Source organism: Convolutriloba macropyga, chromosome 13 (genome assembly GCF_964194025.1).
Source record: "Convolutriloba macropyga chromosome 13, txConMacr16.3, whole genome shotgun sequence".
Lineage (NCBI taxonomy): Eukaryota > Metazoa > Xenacoelomorpha > Acoela > Convolutidae > Convolutriloba > Convolutriloba macropyga.
The window spans coordinates 40866456-40886517 of NC_134480.1; the positions used below are offsets into that span (position 1 = coordinate 40866456).

The window sequence follows — 20062 nt, forward strand, 5'->3', positions numbered from 1 at the left end:
GCTTTCTGGCCCCTGGGACTCAAACAACTTGAAAAATGCCAATAAATGTCGAAAAATATGAAAAAAATTGCAAAATTTGGTCAAAGAATGTTAAAATTCGTGATGGCATAAAGTTGAAAAACCATTCCATTACAACTAGAAATTATGCAGTAACCTATTATCAAAACTTAGAGGAGGTTTTTTGAAACCTAGGGCTGAAAAAACTCAAAAAATAACAAAAATTTTCAAAAAACCTGAAACAAATTGCAAAAATTAGTATCACTTCGCGTGTTTGTGTTTGTAGTACCAAAACATATAGCTCATAAAAAGGTCATAACAAGCAATTGTGTCTCGCAAAAGGCCTTCATCATTTTTTAAATACTTCAACCTAACACTAATCAAACAAAAAACTCAAAAAAATTACAAAATGAAAAATTGCACCATTTTTAGCCCAAAAACTCCTAAAAATGAGCTTTTAACCTTAAATTACGGCCATCCCAGCAGTTGCATCACTATAAGCACTTGAAGGACTACTAAAACCCACTTTGGGCTTCTAATGAAACTTAATGCCCGCTGGGCTTTACCTGTTTATCCCGTTTTGAAAGATCAAAGTCATTGAAAAATGTGTGAACACATCTTAAAAAAAAAAACAGCGCACCAATACAATTCAAATTCTTTGAATTGTAAAAAAAATAGGAGCGCTATAATAGCCGGCTGAGAAGATGAGGGCGGCTATTAAAAAGGAGAGCGCCAAAATAATAGCCGTTTGAGAGGCTGACGGCGGCTATTAATAAAACTCTTTCGATTTCAAAATCTACGTTGTATCGCATCACTAGATAAGGTGACATTATTAAAATGACAAATGAAAGGGAACCTGTTTTTTCAGTTCAGCCATCTCTTTCTCTTGACTGCTTTGCTCTCCTGTCGCTTCTTTCTTTGTAAATTGTCGTCTCGATATGGGTCCGTCTGAAACCAACACACTCAGAACTATCTAGAAATTTAAATGTTATACAAACCAGTCTACCTCCCAAATTCGCAAAACAAAATCTACTTATGTCAGATGACGAATTCCTTTCGAACCACTGACGAGGGCTCGATTCTACTGAAGCCTGCTGCAGCCAGTGGGAGGGGGGCGTAGTAGCGAGTCAATAAGTTTACTAAGGTACTTCAAATGTCCTCAGAGCTTATATAGACCATTACTAAAAGAGTGAAAAAATGACACCAATTTTCACGCGCTTTTCAGTTGACTTCAGTAATAAACTGCCGGGAGCTACGTTCAACGGCTTCACACAAAAATGAACAAATGGCCATTCAAAACGGGGACAAAATTCATTCAAAAATTTGCTTAAAAATACGTTTACAATAATTGCATCACTTCGTTCTAAAGCAATTCATAATTTAACATAGCAGGCAGATTGCTAGATAGTTTTTTGCAGATTGCGAATACGAAAAACTATAAACATACATCAAAGAGCAAACCATTGACTCTTGAAGTTTTTTGTGAGGTCGGTTAGTTAATAATAGCACGGAATAAGGCCAAAATTAATTTGAGAAATATTGACTCCGGACTCTTTAATTATTCTCCGATTTTATCCGTTTGACATTAAGACATTCAACTGAAATAAAAAAATTCATCTTGAAAATAAGCTGAAACATTTGGGATAAAATTATCACCTTAAAGAAACAAAACTTATTTCAAAGAAAAACAACAGGAATGAGTAAATGAAAAGCTGTTTGAATAAACACTAAAGCAACAAAAAATTCAAGGCTAAAAGAGTAAAATTTAGCAAAATCTTGCTGTGCTAAGATTACAGAAAAATGTAGACGGAAACAACCCAAATTTTCAACCCAAAAACATAACCGACTTACGTCGGAACAATTGCTCTAACGACTAGTGGGAGCTCTAATCAACTGCAACCCGCTTCAGTCGAGGGGGTAGCCTGAATGAGACTAAGAAATTCATTAGGGGGCTTCAAATAACCGCATTAGAGGTTAATATATACCACTATAAGATTTAAAGTGAAAAAATGATACCAATTTCGGCTGATTGAGTTGCAGCTGATTGAGTTCAGCTGCTTGAAATTGAGATGGGGGTAGGTGTGTAAGTGGGGGGGGGGGGGGGTGGGGTTAGGTGTGTGTGTGTGTGGGTGGGTGCGGGGGGGGGGGGGGGTAAAAAACCAGTAGAACCAGTTTTTTACCCCCCCCCCCACCCCGGGGGTAAAAAACCGGTAGGATACCAATGCTCCTCTTCGAGTCGTAAAAAGACACACGTTTACAAAAATTGCTTCTCGTCAAGAGCAATTAAAAATTCCTCGATCGCAGTTTTGTTCAAACATTTTAAAAATTTACATTTTATCAACACGGGGCTCGTTTATCCTCTTTCTGACAACAAAATCAAAAGTTGCTGTTAGGCAACGAAGGTAGCAATGTGTACTTCAATTCAGCTAAAGATAGCGTCTAGAACTACGTGAAAAAAATAATCCCATTTAGAAATAAAAATTCATTACCGGTCAGTTAGGCAATTTATCCTTAGCAATGAAATAGAGTCGTCAACCTTTTTACAATTCGAAGAATTTGAATTGTATTGGTGCGCTGTTTTTTTTAAGATGTGTTCACACATTTTTCAATGCCTTTGATCTTTCAAAACGGCATAAACAGGTAAAGACAAGCGGGCATTAAGTTTCATTAGAGACCCAAATTTGTGCAATTTTTCATGTTTTTGTGATTTTTTTGTTTGATTAGTCTGAGGTTGAAGTTTTCAAAAGTTGATGAAGGCATTTTTCGAGACAAAATTGCTTGTTATGACCATTTTATGAGCTATATGTTTTGGTACTACAAACACAAACACGCAAAATGATACAAATTTTTGCAATTTTTTTCAGGTTTTTTGAAAATTTTTGTCATTTTTTGAGTTTTTTCCTAGGTGTCAAGAAACCTCCTCTAGGGTTTGATGATAGATTACTGCATAGTTTCTAGTGGTAATGAAATGGTTTTCAATTTTTTGCCATCATGAATTTTAGCATTTTTGGCAAAACTTGCAATTTTTTCAAATTTTTTGACATTTTTTGTCATTATTCAAGTTGTTTTGGTCCCAGGGGCCAGCGAACTTCATCAGTGGTTGGATAATAAGTTACTGAAAAATTTTCAGTTGCCAAGGAATAGGTTTCAACTTTTGAATATCATAAATTTTAGCAATTTTTTTGACAAAATTCGCATTTTTTAAGGTTTTTGAAAATGTTCGTCATTGTTCTCAGTTTTTCCAGCTTCAGGGACCAGGGAGGTTTGTTAATTCAATCTCCTTTGAGGTTTGTTAATAGGGCACTGCATAAATTCTAGTAACGATGGAGTGCTTTTCAACATTTTAATGTCTCGAATTTTAGCATTTTTTGAATAAATCTGCAATTTTCTAAGTTTTCTTAAAGTTTGTGTGAGTTTTGATATCCGTCCATTCTCAAGTGCGAGAAAACACATTCCACGTTCTGAAAAAAAGCTACTGCATGGTTTTTAGTTTCAATGGATTTGTTTTCAACAATTTAACCTTTCGATTTCTGCAATTTTTTGATTTTTGCAATTTTTTTCAAGTTTTTTCAGAACATGTGTATTTTATTTATTTTTTCTTGCCTCAGTAGCCAAGTAACCTCATCCAGGGTTTGATAGTATGTTATTAAATAGTTGCTAGGGGGCAATTGGATGGCTTTCAACATTTTAATAGAACGAATTTCTATTTTTTGAACTTTGAAATTTTTTCTAAAAATTATTGCCTATCGATCTATGAGCCAATGAGTTTTTTAAAGCTTGGAATTGGGTTACTGGATCGCCTCTAGAGACACAGAAATGATTCATTCTGAAGATATTTATATCACGATTTTCAGCAACATTTCCTTTTAATTCTCAATTGATTTCTTTTTTTTTCTTAAATTTTTTGGTCATTTTCGATTTAAAAAATTTTGCCTTAGGTTTAAAAGCTTCAAAGAGTTTTAGCAATGAGTATATTTTTGTTTAGTTTTGATTCTTTTAGTTTCTCAATTTTTAGATTTTGTTTGTGTTCTGGTTGGCATTGTTCAATTGATCTGCTGGTCAGGTAGAGTACATCTGAGTTTTTCATTCAATTCTTTAAATTGTATTTCAGGACTTGTCCTGCTATGTTTTTTTAATTCATCTCTTAAAATAAACTATCACACAGCACTCAATTATTCTCCGCAGCTTAAATTTCAAAATGAAAGCAACATAAGTCACAAAAAGTCAGGTGACCATAACTGGAAATCGCTTCCATGGGTATTAGTTCTCATTTTATTGGCGTCAAATGGATTTGATTTCGTCAAAAAAAAAAAATACTGCAGTGCACCCTTGTCCTTACTATTCGCTCCCAACTAACATCTGTTATTAAAAAGGCTGGCACAAAACCACATCTAAACGAAGCCAAATCGGTCAAACAAAAGGAACTTCAGCCAATCATCGGATAATGGACAAGCAAAATCCTCTATAAACGCAGCAAGCTTTGTCTAGCTGCAGTTGAATATTTATTTCATCATCTCATGAATCTTGCTACGCATTTACGTACGTAGCAATCGCAAATTATTTGAATTCACCAAGAGTGTGCACTTTATGCAAATGCAATTTTTTTAAATGGATCTATTCTGTTCCCCCCCCCCCCCTCAGCTTAGTGAGCATAAATTTTCTTACATAGTATTTTCGCACGTGCTATTTTCTTACATAGTAGCGTGCTATATAACAACATATAAATTGTAACTGGGGGTCATAAAAACACACTGGGGGGAACAGAATAGATCCAAAAAATTGATCAAAAAATCAAATTCAACCATAACTTTCGAGGGATAGAGAAAAGTTTATCTTCCGAGAGAAGGATAATCAAAATCTGCATATTTTATTTTGAAAAGACCTAATCTAATGTGCAGAAGGTTTTATTTTACGGACCGCGGACAAAGTTGAAATAAACACAACTAGTATTAACCAAACAAGGTTCGGTAATCAGCGAAAGAACAACTTTTATCCCTTCTCATTCCCCCGAGTTCGCTCAATATTTTAACGCCTAGAAACAGCGTATATATATGCGAAATAGTGAGGCAATAGTTCTATTTTTTGAAATAGTACTATTTTGAAATATTCACCTAGAGTTCTCTCAAACAGAGCAACTAAAATGTGAAGTGTTAACAACAAATATGCACATTCCTAGGCAATTGAAGACGTAATTCTTTACTGCAACTTCAAAAAAAAAACAATTGAAGTTTAGAACCAAAAAGTGACTCATTTTATACGCATATGACTATTTAAAACACAAGACCAAAAAAAACTTAATCAGTTAAAATTTGTAAAAATGTAGATCGACATCACAAAATTGAGATTACAAAGTCGAGAACGTGCCAAAAAAAAAAAACATTTTAAATTTGGGAGTATCTTACAGTCATCTCTCCCTATCTTTAACTTTGTAGCCGCAAAACCATTGTTTCAACGAGAATTTGATCTACCAGTAACGGACCTCACTTATCAAAATGACGTGCTCTTTAGAACATGATTTTAAATTAAATCATCAATTTTTATATTGCTCTCCTAAAAATATCACTCAGCGTTGAATTATAATGAGCGCCCTAAATTTCCAAATGAAAACTAAAGAGATCACAAAAAAGCTAGGTGCGCATTGTTGTAAATCCTCCCTGTTGAAATGCGACCTCATTTAATAAACGCGAAAAACGTGATCAAAAGGTAAAATGAATTTAACAAAAAGCGCCTAAACAATAGCCGTTGAGAGTCTGACGGCGGCTATTAATCAACCTACGATTATTATAACGCAAGCGAGTTAATAAAAATAGTCCGCAGATTGCCAGAAAATAGCTGCAATAGCTTCGCAGATCTGCAGTCTCAAAAAGACAGTACAACAGACCAAGAAAGGAACTTCTTTCATTAAATGCTGAGACGTTAGATTTTGATTATGAAACTGTGTAAATTAAGGCTGCTTCTATTAGATGCTCTTAAAAAACCTTCAATTAGAGTGACATACACTCACTGGACCACCTCTTTTTGAATTAAGTAAAAAAAGTCAATTTGAGAGTCAGGAAGTCTTGAGAGTGAGGTAAGTCAAGTGTGACCAAACACTTAATCACGTAAATGAAAAAAATTCGCTCCACTAAGACTGAAAAACAACGTCACGCACACAATTCAGTTAGATTTGCATGAATTACATAGATTTACATTAGATTTACATTCAGTTAGATTTGAATTGATGCCAAAAACGCTTTTAACGTGCTCAATAGACGAACAGCATTAGAGAACGTGAAAGCCTTATGCCCATCTTTGCATGTTGCCTTACAGAATTCCTATAGCCACCCGTCTCATCTCTACATCGGTAAGTCGACCATACTGTCTCAGGAAGGTACGACACAAGGCGATCCCCTTGCGATGGCAATGTATGGAATCGCAATCCTACCCCTAATAACAAGACTTCATAATGACTCTTTGACACAAAAATGGTATGCTGATGATGGTAGCGTCGTTGGTAAGCTAAAAGATATCAGGGTACTCTTCGACAAGCTCACTGAGCTTGGTCCCAAGTATGGATATCTTGTCAATGCTCCGAAGTGTCAGTTGATAATTAAGCCAGGAGGCGAGCGCCAAGCGTCAACTGTGTTTGCAGGCACAAATGTGGAAATCACGCAGGGCGCTCGAGTCCTGGGATCAGTTATCGGAAGCTCTGAGGCCAGATGCAGAAACTAAATACACAAAAATTTTAGACAGACTTGGTCAATTTGCTCTCACCTCTCCCCAGAATGCCTATGCATGTTTGACGAAGGGGGTTCAACAGAAGTTGAGCTTCCTCTCGCGTACTACACCTTCCATGGACGGGGTTCTGGACAAGGTGGAGGAGCGGCTTGGCCGAGTCATACCGAACATCGTCGGCAAAGAATTAATCCAAGAGGAAAGAGAACTTTTTTCTCTCCCTCTCAGAATGGGTGGGCTTAACATCGCCCTCCCACAAGATCTTCACAAAAATCTTGAGCAATCAGTTGAACTCTCAAGACCATTGGCGTCATTCAATAATATTCAACAATGTGAAGTAGAACAAACCAAGATCAGTCTCAGACAGAAAGCAGACAATCAACGTGAACTCATCTCGAAAAAATCCAGAATCGAAAACAATCTACCAGAAATGAAGTATACCATCCAGCTGGCCTCGGAGAAAGGAGCATCAAGCTGGCTTAACGCGCTTCCGTTGTCAAAACATGGTTTTGACCTCACGAAGACTGAGTTCCGTGATGGAATAGCACTTCGCTACACCTGGGAAGCGAAGAACACGCCAGCCATATGCCCATGCGGGAAAGAATTCAGCCTCACCCATGCCCTCCATTGCGCTAAAGGTGGTTATACGCACCTAAGACACAACGAAATTAGAGATGTGTTTGCAAACCTGATGGATGACGTTTGCCACGATGTACAGATAGAGCCAAAACATCAGTCGCTCGATGGAGAAATCTTCTCGAGTAATTCCACCACCACTGATGATGACGCTCGACTGGACATCAAGGCAAACGGTCTGTGGGGCTCCCGCTTTAATCGCACTTTCTTCGATGTGAAGATTTTCAACCCTCATGCGAAGAGCTGCCCTAAGACCATAAAAGATGCATACAAATATCACGAGAGCATCAAGCGAAATAAGTACGAAGAGCGAATCCGCGAAACCGAACACAGCAGCTTCAATGCACTGGTTTTTGCTTGTTCGGGTGGTGCAGGTCCATCAGCATCGCGCGTTATGAAACAACTCGCAACCAAGATCAGCGAAAAACGCGGAGAGCCGTACGCCGACACTATAAGCTACATCCGAACGAAAATCAGCTTCGCACTTCTGAGGAGCTGCGTTCTCTGCTTGAGGGGATGTCGTGCCCTCAAGCCTCGTGTTCTCAGTGAGACTTCGATTAGCGCCGTCGTGGAGGAGGGAAGGCTGCACTGAGTGTTTGGCTGCTTATCCTTTTTCATTTGCTTATTCCTTGATGTTCCATTTTTATTTTAATCCTTCCATTCTATTTCCCTATGTGTGCTATATATATATAGGTGCTTTCCTCTCCACTTGTTATTTATTTTTGTGACTGGGCCGTCTTTACACTGTCTGGAGGGGAACAGCTTGGAGTGCAGCATCCGGCTACTAAGTGCTACTCATCATGCCCTATTTCTCGACCTACATCCATCAATGCCGGATGGTGTACACGGCCCTTTATTGTTTGTTTGTTAAATGAAGAAGTTAGATTTGCATGAACAAAACATAGACGAAAAGATTGTCACGTCATATGGTTGTAATAAAAATCTTTACGACATTTAAAAACAGATCAGTCCTGAATAACAATTCGAAATGAAGCAAATGAAGTCAACAATATCAGCTTCCTTAAAAAATCAGCTCCAATCAAGAGTAAAAAACAAAAACCATCACGAAAAACAAAAACCTCCACGAAAGTAAACAAAACACTACAAAAATTGAAAAAGAAAAAAAAACTTATTTTACTTCTTTTAGAAAAAGTATTATCAAAGTTAATATTCCCAGCCTCAGCATCAAAAGATTTTAACACAATGGAAGTTCATGCAGCAAGCACGGACTTTGTACAAAAAAACCAACTGCAGACTAAATGAAAGAATAAAACACACACATTTTGCAAAAAAAATACAAATGTCAATAAAAAACAAGTGGCATCAAAGTCGGTGAAACACGCATCTAAAACTTGCATACTTCAACAACTATTGCACTACCTTTTAATAGAAAAAAGATATCAAATTTAATGAGAACCATAGCGGGACCAAGTAGCAGCAGCAACAAATGCAGGCAATAATTAAAAGTTCAAAAATAGTCGAAAACAAATGGTTTCAAAGCTAATTAGATCACCAACAAACCTGAACAATAAATAGATCCAGTTACTCCTAATTGTAAAGTAAATGAGACTAGTCATTAATGAGACAAACCGACAAAAGAAAAAAATCCAAACAACCTACTAAACTCTCGCGAACTGCTCTTAAACGACTGGGGAGTGGTCGACTTCAATAGCTAGCTATGAATGCTGTGCAGGGGTGGGGATTCAGGGAGGGCGGCTAAATTGCATATTTGGAGTCTAGTAAGCTAAAAGGCTAACAGAACTTGATGCTCTTTGGGCGCTACCTCTTTATCCCGTTTTCGAAAACGAAAAGTGAAATGGTCAGACTAACATCATTGATACAAATTTTGTTTGAGAGCAACTAAACGGTCGTAATCCAAACAAAAGACACGAAGAAGTTTAGAGAACAAGTCAGGTCAAAGAAGTTAAACCCCGCAGCTTTGAAGTTACAATAATTTGCAGAAAAAAGGACACATGTTTTCAATAATTGCTTCTCATCCCAGAGAAATTAAATAGATAAACCCAAATATGCTTAATGAGACCAATCATTATTGTTATTAAATCAGAGAATAACAAGAAAATCTGCAAAAAAGGGGCAAAACCCAAAAAAAATTGAAAGCAGGTAGTGTCATGTTTGATATAAAAAACTTTTCTATTGATGAGCTGCCCACGTAAGAGCCAATTCGAACTGTCCACAGGGAGACTAGGTGACAGAACAAAACATAGCCGGCAGATTGCCGGAAAATAGCCGCGATAGAAGCTTGTGGCGTTACATGAATTGAAAAAACTAAAGAAATAAAATAGACAGATCGACCACCAGTCCTTTAATAGACCACTGGACTTTTTGGGTTAGCTTCGGACTGTCATTTTTATAAGACATAGGCTCTATAAGGAGGATTAGGATCAAAATTAGGATCTTTTCAGTTTGTGCCCCCTCAGCTTAGTGAGCGCCCCCAGATGCACGTGCAATAGCTTTTACATAATAACTTACTATGTAATGGCACGTGATCTGTAACTGGGGGGCGCATAACGTACTGGGGGGGGGGGGGTGCACAAACGGAGAAGATCCCAAAATTAATATTCGAAATCAAAAACTCAGACTCTAATAATCAAGAATTAGGGCATATAAGTTTGGCACTACTTAGATGCACACTATTGGTCTTTAATAAGTAAATGTTCATAAAAACTAAAGTTCCATAAGCGAGATCAGAAGTCATTTTTTTGAGTGAGGTAAGTCATTGAAAAAGTCAGTTCCAAGAAGTCAGGGTAAGACGAAACAAAAATCTGTTAGACGGAGTAAAAAAATAGGAGCGCTATAATAGCCGCCTGGAATTGAGGACGCGGCTATCAAAAACAAGAAATACAAAGATGGGAAAATCCAAGAAAACGCTAACGTTTTTTTTCGAAAACTTGGTGTCAATTTTATTCAAAACCAATAAATTCAGCTTAACCCCGCAAATTATTTTAAACATGCTTCAAAAGAGTCACTGATACCTATTACTGATGAGACAATTAAAAAACCAACAAAGAACAAAACAGTCAAAATCCAGAAATCAAGTTTTCATGAAGACAAATAGTGTCGAAGTCTTTGAAAACCATTGGTTGCCTTTTGAGGGCTTTAAGTTCAGCTCTGCATTAATACAACATACGTGGTACCCTTTAAAAGTATCTGTACAGGAAAAAAAAAGAAAAAAGAGCGAACACAGAAGTTAAATTGCAGCACGTGAACAACTTTTCTCTCAGAAACTGAAAATCTGTTTAGACACCATTCTCTCACTTCACTTTGAAAAGCACTCTGAAAGTCACGCCTTTTAACTATTCGATTTTCGCTACTCTTATTACTCCAGCGTGTCTAAAATCACTACTCCAATTTGTCTCCATATTGAAAAGAACTTAGCTGGCAGATTGCCAGAAAATAGCCGCAATAGCTTGGTAGATCTGCAGTCTTAAAAAACAGTAAAAAAGACAGACCAAAAAAATAGTCTTTTCATTGAAGGCTGAGATGTTATATTTTGATTAAGAATCTGTATAAGTTATTGCTGCCTCTATTAGCCGCTCTCAAATAGCCTTCATTTAAAGTGACACATTCACTTGACCTTATCTCTTTGAATTAGAGTAAATAAAATTCAATTTCAAAGTGAGGAAGTCATTTTTGAGAGTGAGGTAAGTCACGTATGACCAAAAACTTAATCACGCGAATGAACAAAAAAACTCGCTCCAATAAGAGCGAAAAATGACGTCACGCATTTCAGTTGAAATTGCATGAACGAATGAACAAAAAGTTGCCGTGACGTCATATGGTCGTAACAAAAATCGTGATGAAATAAAAAAAAAAACATAGCAGGACGAGTCCTGACGCACAATTCAAAGAATTTTCATTGACTAAACAGAAAACTAGACCTTGAACGGACTATGAATAGATTGGGACAATCATTTAGAAAAAAATCCGATCCAAAAAATCGAAAAAACAGTAAAAATCAAAGTGAAATTGCCGCATGTGAACAAAAAACCACTAGCGAAAGCGAATTTTTGTTCAAACACCGTTTTCTCACTCTACTTTAAAATTAGAGCGAAAAAAATTCACGCCGCAAAACCACTCGCTTTTTCGCTCCACTTCCTGTTTCGGCGTGACCAAAATCACTAATCCAATTTGACTTCAAAAATCATGAAAATGTGTGAACAGATCTTAAAAAAAAAAAAAAAAGACAGCGCCCCAATACAATTCAAATTCTTTGAATTGTAACAAGAGAAGGCCAATAATAGCACCAGCTCTCACTGTGCGGCTATTAAAAAGATAAAGAAAAGTCTGCATAGATGCTAAAACAGACAGCACATCAATACAATTCAAATTCTTTGAGTTACCAAGTCTAATAATAGCCCCAGCTATCGCTTCGCGGCTTTTAAAAAATAAAACGATCAAAAATCTCAATTCTGTCATATCTTTTAAGGAAACCAGGGAAGACTTGTTTTCGAGGAATGGATAAATGAAATCTCATTTTCATTTTGAAAGCGATAGGAAAAGATCATGAAAATCTCAAAACTTTACTTTGAAAAAGATCTAATCTAAGGGACGAAATGTTTGTTTAACGGTCAAAGTCGAGAGTTACAGTGAACACAACTGGTACTGATCAAAAAATTGTTAATCTATACTAACTACAGATAACTGTTAACTATAGCTAAACGCAATTAAAAATTGGAGTACGAGACTGGAGAACAAGATAAGGGAAGAATAAAAATAGAAAGAACCTGCGATAAAGGAGTCTACGAAAGCACTTCTTGATGCCATGAGCTCTTTAATCAGATCAACTTTGGAAGGCACTTGGGTTGGATCAGACTTGTTAGCATCAGGGTGAAGATTAGAGGCAGAATCACATGAATCTTCTCCAAACACAGCTATACAGAAACTTTATTCAGATCTGTTTCCTTCTATATACAGAGATAGAATACACTGATCAGAGAAGCACAGAGTATACAAATAAAGGCTCATAGCCATGTTCAGTGTAAGTAACAGCGTGAACTACTGTTCAGTAAACCATTTTAAAGATGTAATATTCTGTAAAACGCTTCAGTGCAAAAAGCCTGACATAACAGTTTGATACTGTTGCACTGCACTAAAGTCAAGGTTTTTCATGCTCTACAAAGAATACAAAAATCATAAGGAACTAACTGAGAAATATAAGTCGAATGCATCTACTTTGCTACCCTTTGATTTCCAGAAAAACTGATAATTAGGTTTGTATCAAAAAATCTTCTCAAGGCTTTTGACGAGCATCAAATGCCCAAAAATTAAAGAACATTTGAGAATAGCCTTTCGTATCATAGAAAACAGACCGCTTATTTCTGCCCCTCCCCTGGTTTTTATGAACCTCAATTACATATTATGTATTGTTATATGGCATGTTACTTCGAGAAAGAAATAGCACGTTCGTCTGCGGGCGTAAAAGTTAAATGCCCAAGTTCTCAGTTTGAGGGGGCCAAAAACAAATAGATCCCAAAAATCATAGGAAACAGATCGGATAGCTGAGTGGAGACAATAAAGTACATTTTTGGTTTGGAGTGGTGGTCGTGTTAGGTTGAGAAGAGTGATGTAGGAGCTGGTTCTCCAGTTGAAGTTCGGTCAATTGTGATATGAGGCCAGTGTAAAAAGGAGACTCGCGCAGATTAGTTTCGAACACTGAAACAGACAAAGAAACAGACAGATTAACAGTCAGGTTATAACACATGTAATCACTCAGTTATAAATCAATCACACGGTACTCTTTAAATCAGACGGTAATCTTTATAAATTCGTCGATAGTTTTTCGATTTTAGTTGAAGTAGTTTAGAAGTACTTTGCGTTTAATTCTTCATTACAAGATGATGAATCAACGCAAAATTAAGGCACTAAATTGGTTTATGAAGCTATGCATGTGATGGTTTAGGGCGTGAAGAGAAAGCAAAACTTTTCCTTATCAAGAACAGTGGGTGCTCAGCACTCAATTAACAGCACTCAAGTCGTAAGGATCAATTTATCGGAACTCTAAATTGCTGGGAATTTATGAGGAAAAATAGGTCAACATATGAAAAGTCTGAACAAAACACTGCTCTTTCAACTCCTTGTTACGAACACTGAAAAATAAAAAAACCCAAAAAAGCTGCAACACGTTCTAGAGAATCCAACATGAAAAACACGAAAATACCTTTTAAACAAATTTTGCGATGAACCCAAACTAAAAACAATTGAAGAACTTTCACAACTTCGATGAAGCTGTCAGGTTAACTTCAGCTATCAGTCACATTATTGGGTTTATACAGACGTGGCCGATTGCAAAAAAAAATTGCAACTATATTGGAAGTAGCCGCCTCTCATTCACGAATGACGATGACCGTACAAATTTGTTTGAGACATTTTTTTTCAACTTATGCTTTTTTCTAAAACTTTCAGAACAGAGACTGTAAAATATCTAGAGTCTCAATTTCCATGCGGAAATGTGCTTCCATTACAGTCTGGAGTGCAGGTCAGTTGTACCCTGGTCCATAAAGTGGTAGTGACTAAAAGTTCTTGAGGCATTCTGGAGTTTATTATAGACAGCTATAATTTAAAACAACCAACTATCGTCGGGCGAACTGCTCTCAAACAAACATCAAGCGGTTGGCTTTGTCAGCAGCTAGCTGCAGCTTAGGGAGGCTAGCTTTGGATTTATTGAGGGGGAGGGCGGAGTGAGCATAAGAGGAGGGGAAGGGGTGGGTGCTGAGCGGCGGGAGGGGAGGGGGTGGGGCGACAGTGCTGGGTTACGGGTTGAATAGGAATGAAGTGATTTCAGAGAGAGAGAGAGAGAGAGAGAGAGAGAGAGAGAGAGAGAGGAAGTGTAGGGGAGGCGATTAAGTGGGAAGGGGTCAAACACTAAAAACATCCCTTCACACTATGGATATGTCTCTTGAACAGAGAATTTAATGCCCTCCGGCCTTCACCAGTTTATCCCATTTTTGAGGACAAAAGTGAAATGATCAGACAAAAACGATCAGAAGAAAGGTCGATAGTACACAAAACTGATTAAAAAATATCCTGCGGAATTAATATAATTCCTAGAGACTTCGTTTGAAAGCAAATAAAAAAAATAAAAAGGTAACATTTGAGTTTTTAATAGTACATTAACGACGACTGACTTCAGCTGCCTAAAATAATCACGCATAACAAGATACCAAAGCCAAAAGTTGAAAGCCAAAAATTGGGTCAACGTCTAGAATCAAAAAACATACCCGGCAGATTGCCGGAAAATAGCCGCCGTTGATTCCAATAAGCATGATTGGGATTGAAATAACAGAAGATATTGAAAAAAAAAGATTTTTGTACAAAAACATTTTTTAAGTCCGATTTATTTTGATGGCATTTCGTAGTTGAAGATAACGTACTTCTGTTTCTTAGAGAGAGGCTACAGGGGCTACTATCAATACCAATAGGCATTAGAGGTGGTAACCAAGACTTATAGTAACGACGTTCAAATAGCGGGCATCTAAAATTGGGCTTTATGGGTTTATCCCGTTTCTACTTCTGACTTCAATTCTTTATACTGACTCTGTTCATTTTGAATTGCTTTGCTGAGCAACTGATGTTCAAAATCACTTTTAGCAGAATGAGCGAAGAGAGAAACTAGTCTAGAGAAGTCAAAAAGATATCACGCAAAATGTTGAAAAAGCGGCAAAATGAGGTAAAGCGAAAAATTTTTTTATTCGACGAAGTAAAAAAAAAATAGGAGCGCTATAATAGCCGGCTGAGAAGATGAGGCGGCTATTAACAATAACATAGCCGGAAGATTGCCGGAAAATAGCTGCAATCGGCATTGAAACAGTTAAAGAAAAAAGGAGATATAAATTGACAAAAATTTTCCCTGTTTCAAAAATTATTCTAATTCAGTGTGCAGTTTCAGTTGGATTCTAAACCTATCTGACTTCAGTTTCTAAACTGAAGGGTATTAAGCTTAATACTAATATCAGCTATCAATCCCTCTAATGAACTTTGATAACCTAATGCACTATGACTCAATGACTGGGCTTTATCGGATTTTGATTTTGCTCTTTAGACATTGACCATACATGCCTTAAATAATTTAGAATCCATTCAGTTGAAACAGTGAGGGAGGTAAGTCAGAAGTCAAACGTGAAAATTGTGAATTATGTAAAACAAAAACGTTATCAAAAGGTAAAGCGAATTAAAAAAAAACATAACGCGACAAGTCGTGACGTACAATTCAAAGAATTTTCACTGACTAAACAAAAAACTAGACCTAGAACGGACAATGAGTGAGTTGGGAAAACTACTTCAAAAAAAATCAGATCAAAAAATTTAAAAAAAGAGCAGAATTAGAGCGATAAAATTTCTCGTCTTTCGGCTTGACAAAAATCACGACTCCAATTTGACTTCAAAAATCATTAAAATGTGTGAACAGATCTTAAAAGACAGCGCCCAAAAACAATTCAAATTCTTTGAATTGTAAAACATAGCCAGACAAGTCCTGACGCACAATTCAAAGAATTTTCAATGACAAAACAAAAAACTAGAACTAGAACGGACTATGAGTGACTTGGGAAAACCATTTCTAAAAAAACCAGATCAAAATAACCAAAAAGAACAGAAAATCAATGTCAAAATGCCGCTAGCAAGAAAAACTACTAGCGAGAAATATAAATTTGATTTGAACAAAAAACTAGGCCTAGAATGAACTATGAATGGATTGGGAAAATACTCTACTACACCGTTTTCTCACTCTACTTTAAAATTAGAGCGAAAAAAATTCACCGCGAAACCACTCGCTTTTTCGCTCTATTTCCCATTTCTAAAAAATAAGATTAAAAAATTTAAAAAACAAAATCAATGTCAAAATGTCGCATGTGAACAAAAAAACCACTAGCCAGAAAGCGAGTTTTTGTTCAAACACCGTTTTCTCACTACTTCAAAATTAGAGCGAAACATTTCGCGCCGCAAAATCACTCGCTTCTTCGCTCCGATCCAAAAAATTTTTAAAAAAAAACAGTAAAAATCAAAGTGAAATTGCCGCATGTGAACAAAAAACCACTACCGATAAAGCGAATTTTTGTTCAAACACCGTATTCTCACTCTACTTTAAAATTAGATGGAAAAAATTTCACGCCGCAAAACCAGTCGCTTTTTCGCTCCACTTCCTGTTTCGGCGTGACCAAAATCACTACTCCAATTTGACTTCAGAAATCATGAAAATGTGTGAACAGATCTTAAAAAAAACATAGCCAGAAGAATTCCGGAAACAACTCGAACTGAATATCCATTTAAACGCTATCCAAATACCATCAAACAAAACGTGCCTTCACTAATTAATGATTATGTTGAAACAAAGTCATGAAACAAAAAAGTAATAAAAACAATAAAATCAAATCTGTTAAAATATGATAAAAAATCTGATCAAATTGAGATCCCGAACAAACTTTCTCTGCCAAAATAACTTCATCAAAACAAATAGTACTTACAAAAACCACTTATGTGAATTTTGAAAAAAATACTTTAGGCTAGAATTATGAAAAAAACAACTTTAACTGAAAAACTGGAAAAACTTACTAAATTTTTTAATATTTCAAAAACTTATAAATCCAAAGAAAAATTCCCTTCAGCCAAAATGGTAGCCAGATGCTCGCAAAACAATAGGCAAGTCAAAGTAGGCAAAGAAATTTAGCTAAAAACAAAAAAAACTAAAAACTGCAAAAAAAATTATGAAATTTTCACTGACTAAACAAAAAACTAGACCTAGAACGGACAATGAGTGAGTTGGGAAAACTACTTCAAAAAAATCAGATCAAAAAATTTTAAAAAAGAGCAGAATTAGAGCGATAAAATTTCACACCGCAAAACCACTCGCTTTTTTGCTCCACTTCCTCTTTCGGCTTGACAAAAATCACGACTCCAATTTGACTTCAAAAATCATTAAAATGTGTGAACAGATCTTAAAAGACAGCGCCCAAAAACAATTCAAATTCTTTGAATTGTAAAACATAGCCAGACAAGTCCTGACGCACAATTCAAAGAATTTTCAATGACAAAACAAAAAACTAGAACTAGAACGGACTATGAGTGACTTGGGAAAACCATTTCTAAAAAAAACAGATCAAAATAACCAAAAAGAACAGAAAATCAATGTCAAAATGCCGCTAGCAAGAAAAACTACTAGCGAGAAATATAAATTTGATTTGAACAAAAAAACTAGGCCTAGAATGAACTATGAATGGATTGGGAAAATACTCTACTACACCGTTTTCTCACTCTACTTTAATATTAGAGCGAAAAAAATTCACACCGCGAAACCATTCGCTTTTTCGCTCCATTTCTTTTTTCGGCGTGACCAAAATCACTAATCCAATCTGACTTCAAAAATATTGAAAATGTGTGAACAGATCTTAAAAAAAAGACAGCGCCCCAATACAATTAAATTCTTTGAATTGTAAAACATAGCCAGACAAGTCCTGACGCACAATTCAAAGAATTTTCAATGACTAAACAAAAAACTAGACCTAGTTAACACTGAGTGAATTGGGAAAACCATTTCTAAAAAATAAGATTAAAAAAATTAAAAAAAAAATCAATGTCAAAATGTCGCATGTGAACAAAAAAACCACTAGCGAGAAAGCGAGTTTTTGTTCAAACACCGTTTTCTCACTACTTCAAAATTAGAGCGAAACATTTCGCGCCGCAAAATCACTCGCTTCTTCGCTCCACTTCCTGTTTCGGCGTGACAAAAATCAGTACTCCTATTTGACTTCAAAAAGAAGAGTTATTTCTATTTTTTCAACTTGTAGGTTATCACGCAAATCTCGTGCAGCTACTTAAAAGTTTGAATGGCGGCAGTTTAGCAGCTGCGGAATCAAGCGTTTAGTGAAGTAAAAAAAACATTACCAGCAGATTGCCGGAAAATAGCCGCCGTTGATTCCAATAAGCATGATTGGGATTGAAAGAATAGAAGATATCGAAAAAAAAAAGATTTTTGAGCAAAAACATTTTTTAAGTCCGATTTATTTTGATGGTTTTTCGTAGTTGAACATACCTCTGTTTCTTAGAGAGAGGCTACAGTTGCTACTATCATTACCAATAAGCATAAGAGATGGCAGCTAAGACTTATAGAAACGACGTTCAAATAGCGGGCATCTAAAATTGGGTTTTATGGGTTTATCCCGTTTATATTTCTGACTTCAATTGTTTATTCTGACTCTGTTCATTTTTAATTGCTTTGCTGAGCAACTGATGTTCAAATTCATTTTTAGCAGAATGAGAAGAGAGAAAGAAACTAGCCTAGAGAAGTCAAAAAGAATTCACGCAAAATGCTGAAAAAGCGGCAAAAAGGTAAAGCGAAAAAAAAATCGACGAAGTGAAAACATAGCAGGACAAGTCCTGACGTACAATTCAAAGAATTTTCATTGACTAAACAGAAAACTAGACCTAGAACGGACTATGAATGGATTGGAAAAACCATTTAGAAAAAAATGCGATCAAAAAAATTTAAAAAAAAAAACAGTAAAAATCAAAGTGAAAATGCCGCATGTGAACAAAAAACCACTACCGATAACGCGAATTTTTGTTCAAACACCGTATTCTCACTCTACTTTAAAATTAGATGGAAAAAATTTCACGCCGCAAAACCAGTCGCTTTTTCGCTCCACTTCCTGTTTCGGCGTGACCAAAATCACTACTCCAATTTGACTTCAGAAATCATGAAAATGTGTGAACAGATCTTTAAAAAAACATAGCCGGAAGAATTCCGGAAACGACTCGAAGTGAAAATCCATTTAAACGCTATCCAAATACCATCAAACAAAACGTGCCTGCACTAATTTATGATTATCTTGAAACAAAGTCATGAAACAAAAAAGTAATAAAAACAATAAAATCAAATCTGTTAAAATATGATAAAAAACCTGATCAAATTGAGATCCCGAAAAAACTTTCTCTGCCAAAATAACTTCATCGAAACAAGTAGTACTTACAAAAACCACTTATGTGAATTTTGAAAAAATACTTTGGGCTAAAATTATGAAGAAAAACAACTTTAACTGAAAAACTGGAAAAACTTACTATATTTTTTAATATTTTAAAAACCTATAAATCCAAAGAAAAATCCCTTCAGCCAAAATGGTAGCCAGATGCTTGCAAAACAATAGGCAAGTCAAAATAGGCAAAGAAATTTAGCTAAAAACAAAAAAAAACGAAAAACTGCAAAAAAAATTATGAAAAATAGTTCCAATTTTCGCCGTTTTTTTGTCATATTTCTCAACAAAAAAATGATTCTTACCCACAAAACTGTAACCAATTAATATCATAAAATTGCTCAAGTAGAAGGGGTTTCTTCAATACCCATTTGAGCCAGTAAAACAAAATAATCGTAAAAAAAACGCAAAAAAATTAGCCCGAAAATCAGCAAAATACATTAAAACTCCGACTTATCATAAAATTCATATTACTATCCAGAGACCTTCAAACCACTACCGAAATCACCCTTAAATTAAAACAAAATCATAACCAAACCTCTTAACCAAAACATGAAAAAAACTGCTTTAAAATGCCGCACGTGAACAAAAATTTTTCGCTCGCTTAGAGAAAATTTTTTCACACATCAATTTCTAGCTCTCTCAAAAACAGCGGTATGAACAAAAACCACTCTCTTTTCGCTCCACTCTTCACTTTTGTTCAACGCCAAAATCACTCCAAATTTTTTTACGCG

General features: G+C 35.9%; 1 protein-coding gene across 4 annotated transcripts in view; it reads right to left on the minus strand.

Annotated features, from left to right (window-relative positions):
- The window catches only part of LOC142352232 (uncharacterized), a 69348-nt gene that overhangs the window by 32196 nt on the left and 17090 nt on the right, over positions 1–20062 (minus strand). For 2 of the 4 annotated variants that reach the window (XM_075404691.1, XM_075404692.1), the window contains 3 exons: positions 12889–13020; positions 12093–12239; positions 854–945 (listed from right to left, as the gene is read on the minus strand). In XM_075404691.1, coding sequence (XP_075260806.1) covers positions 854–945; positions 12093–12239; positions 12889–13020 — 371 coding nt within the window. The remainder of the gene's footprint in view (positions 1–853; positions 946–12092; positions 12240–12888; positions 13021–20062) is intronic. The other 2 variants (XM_075404689.1, XM_075404690.1) reach the window with 2 other exon arrangements.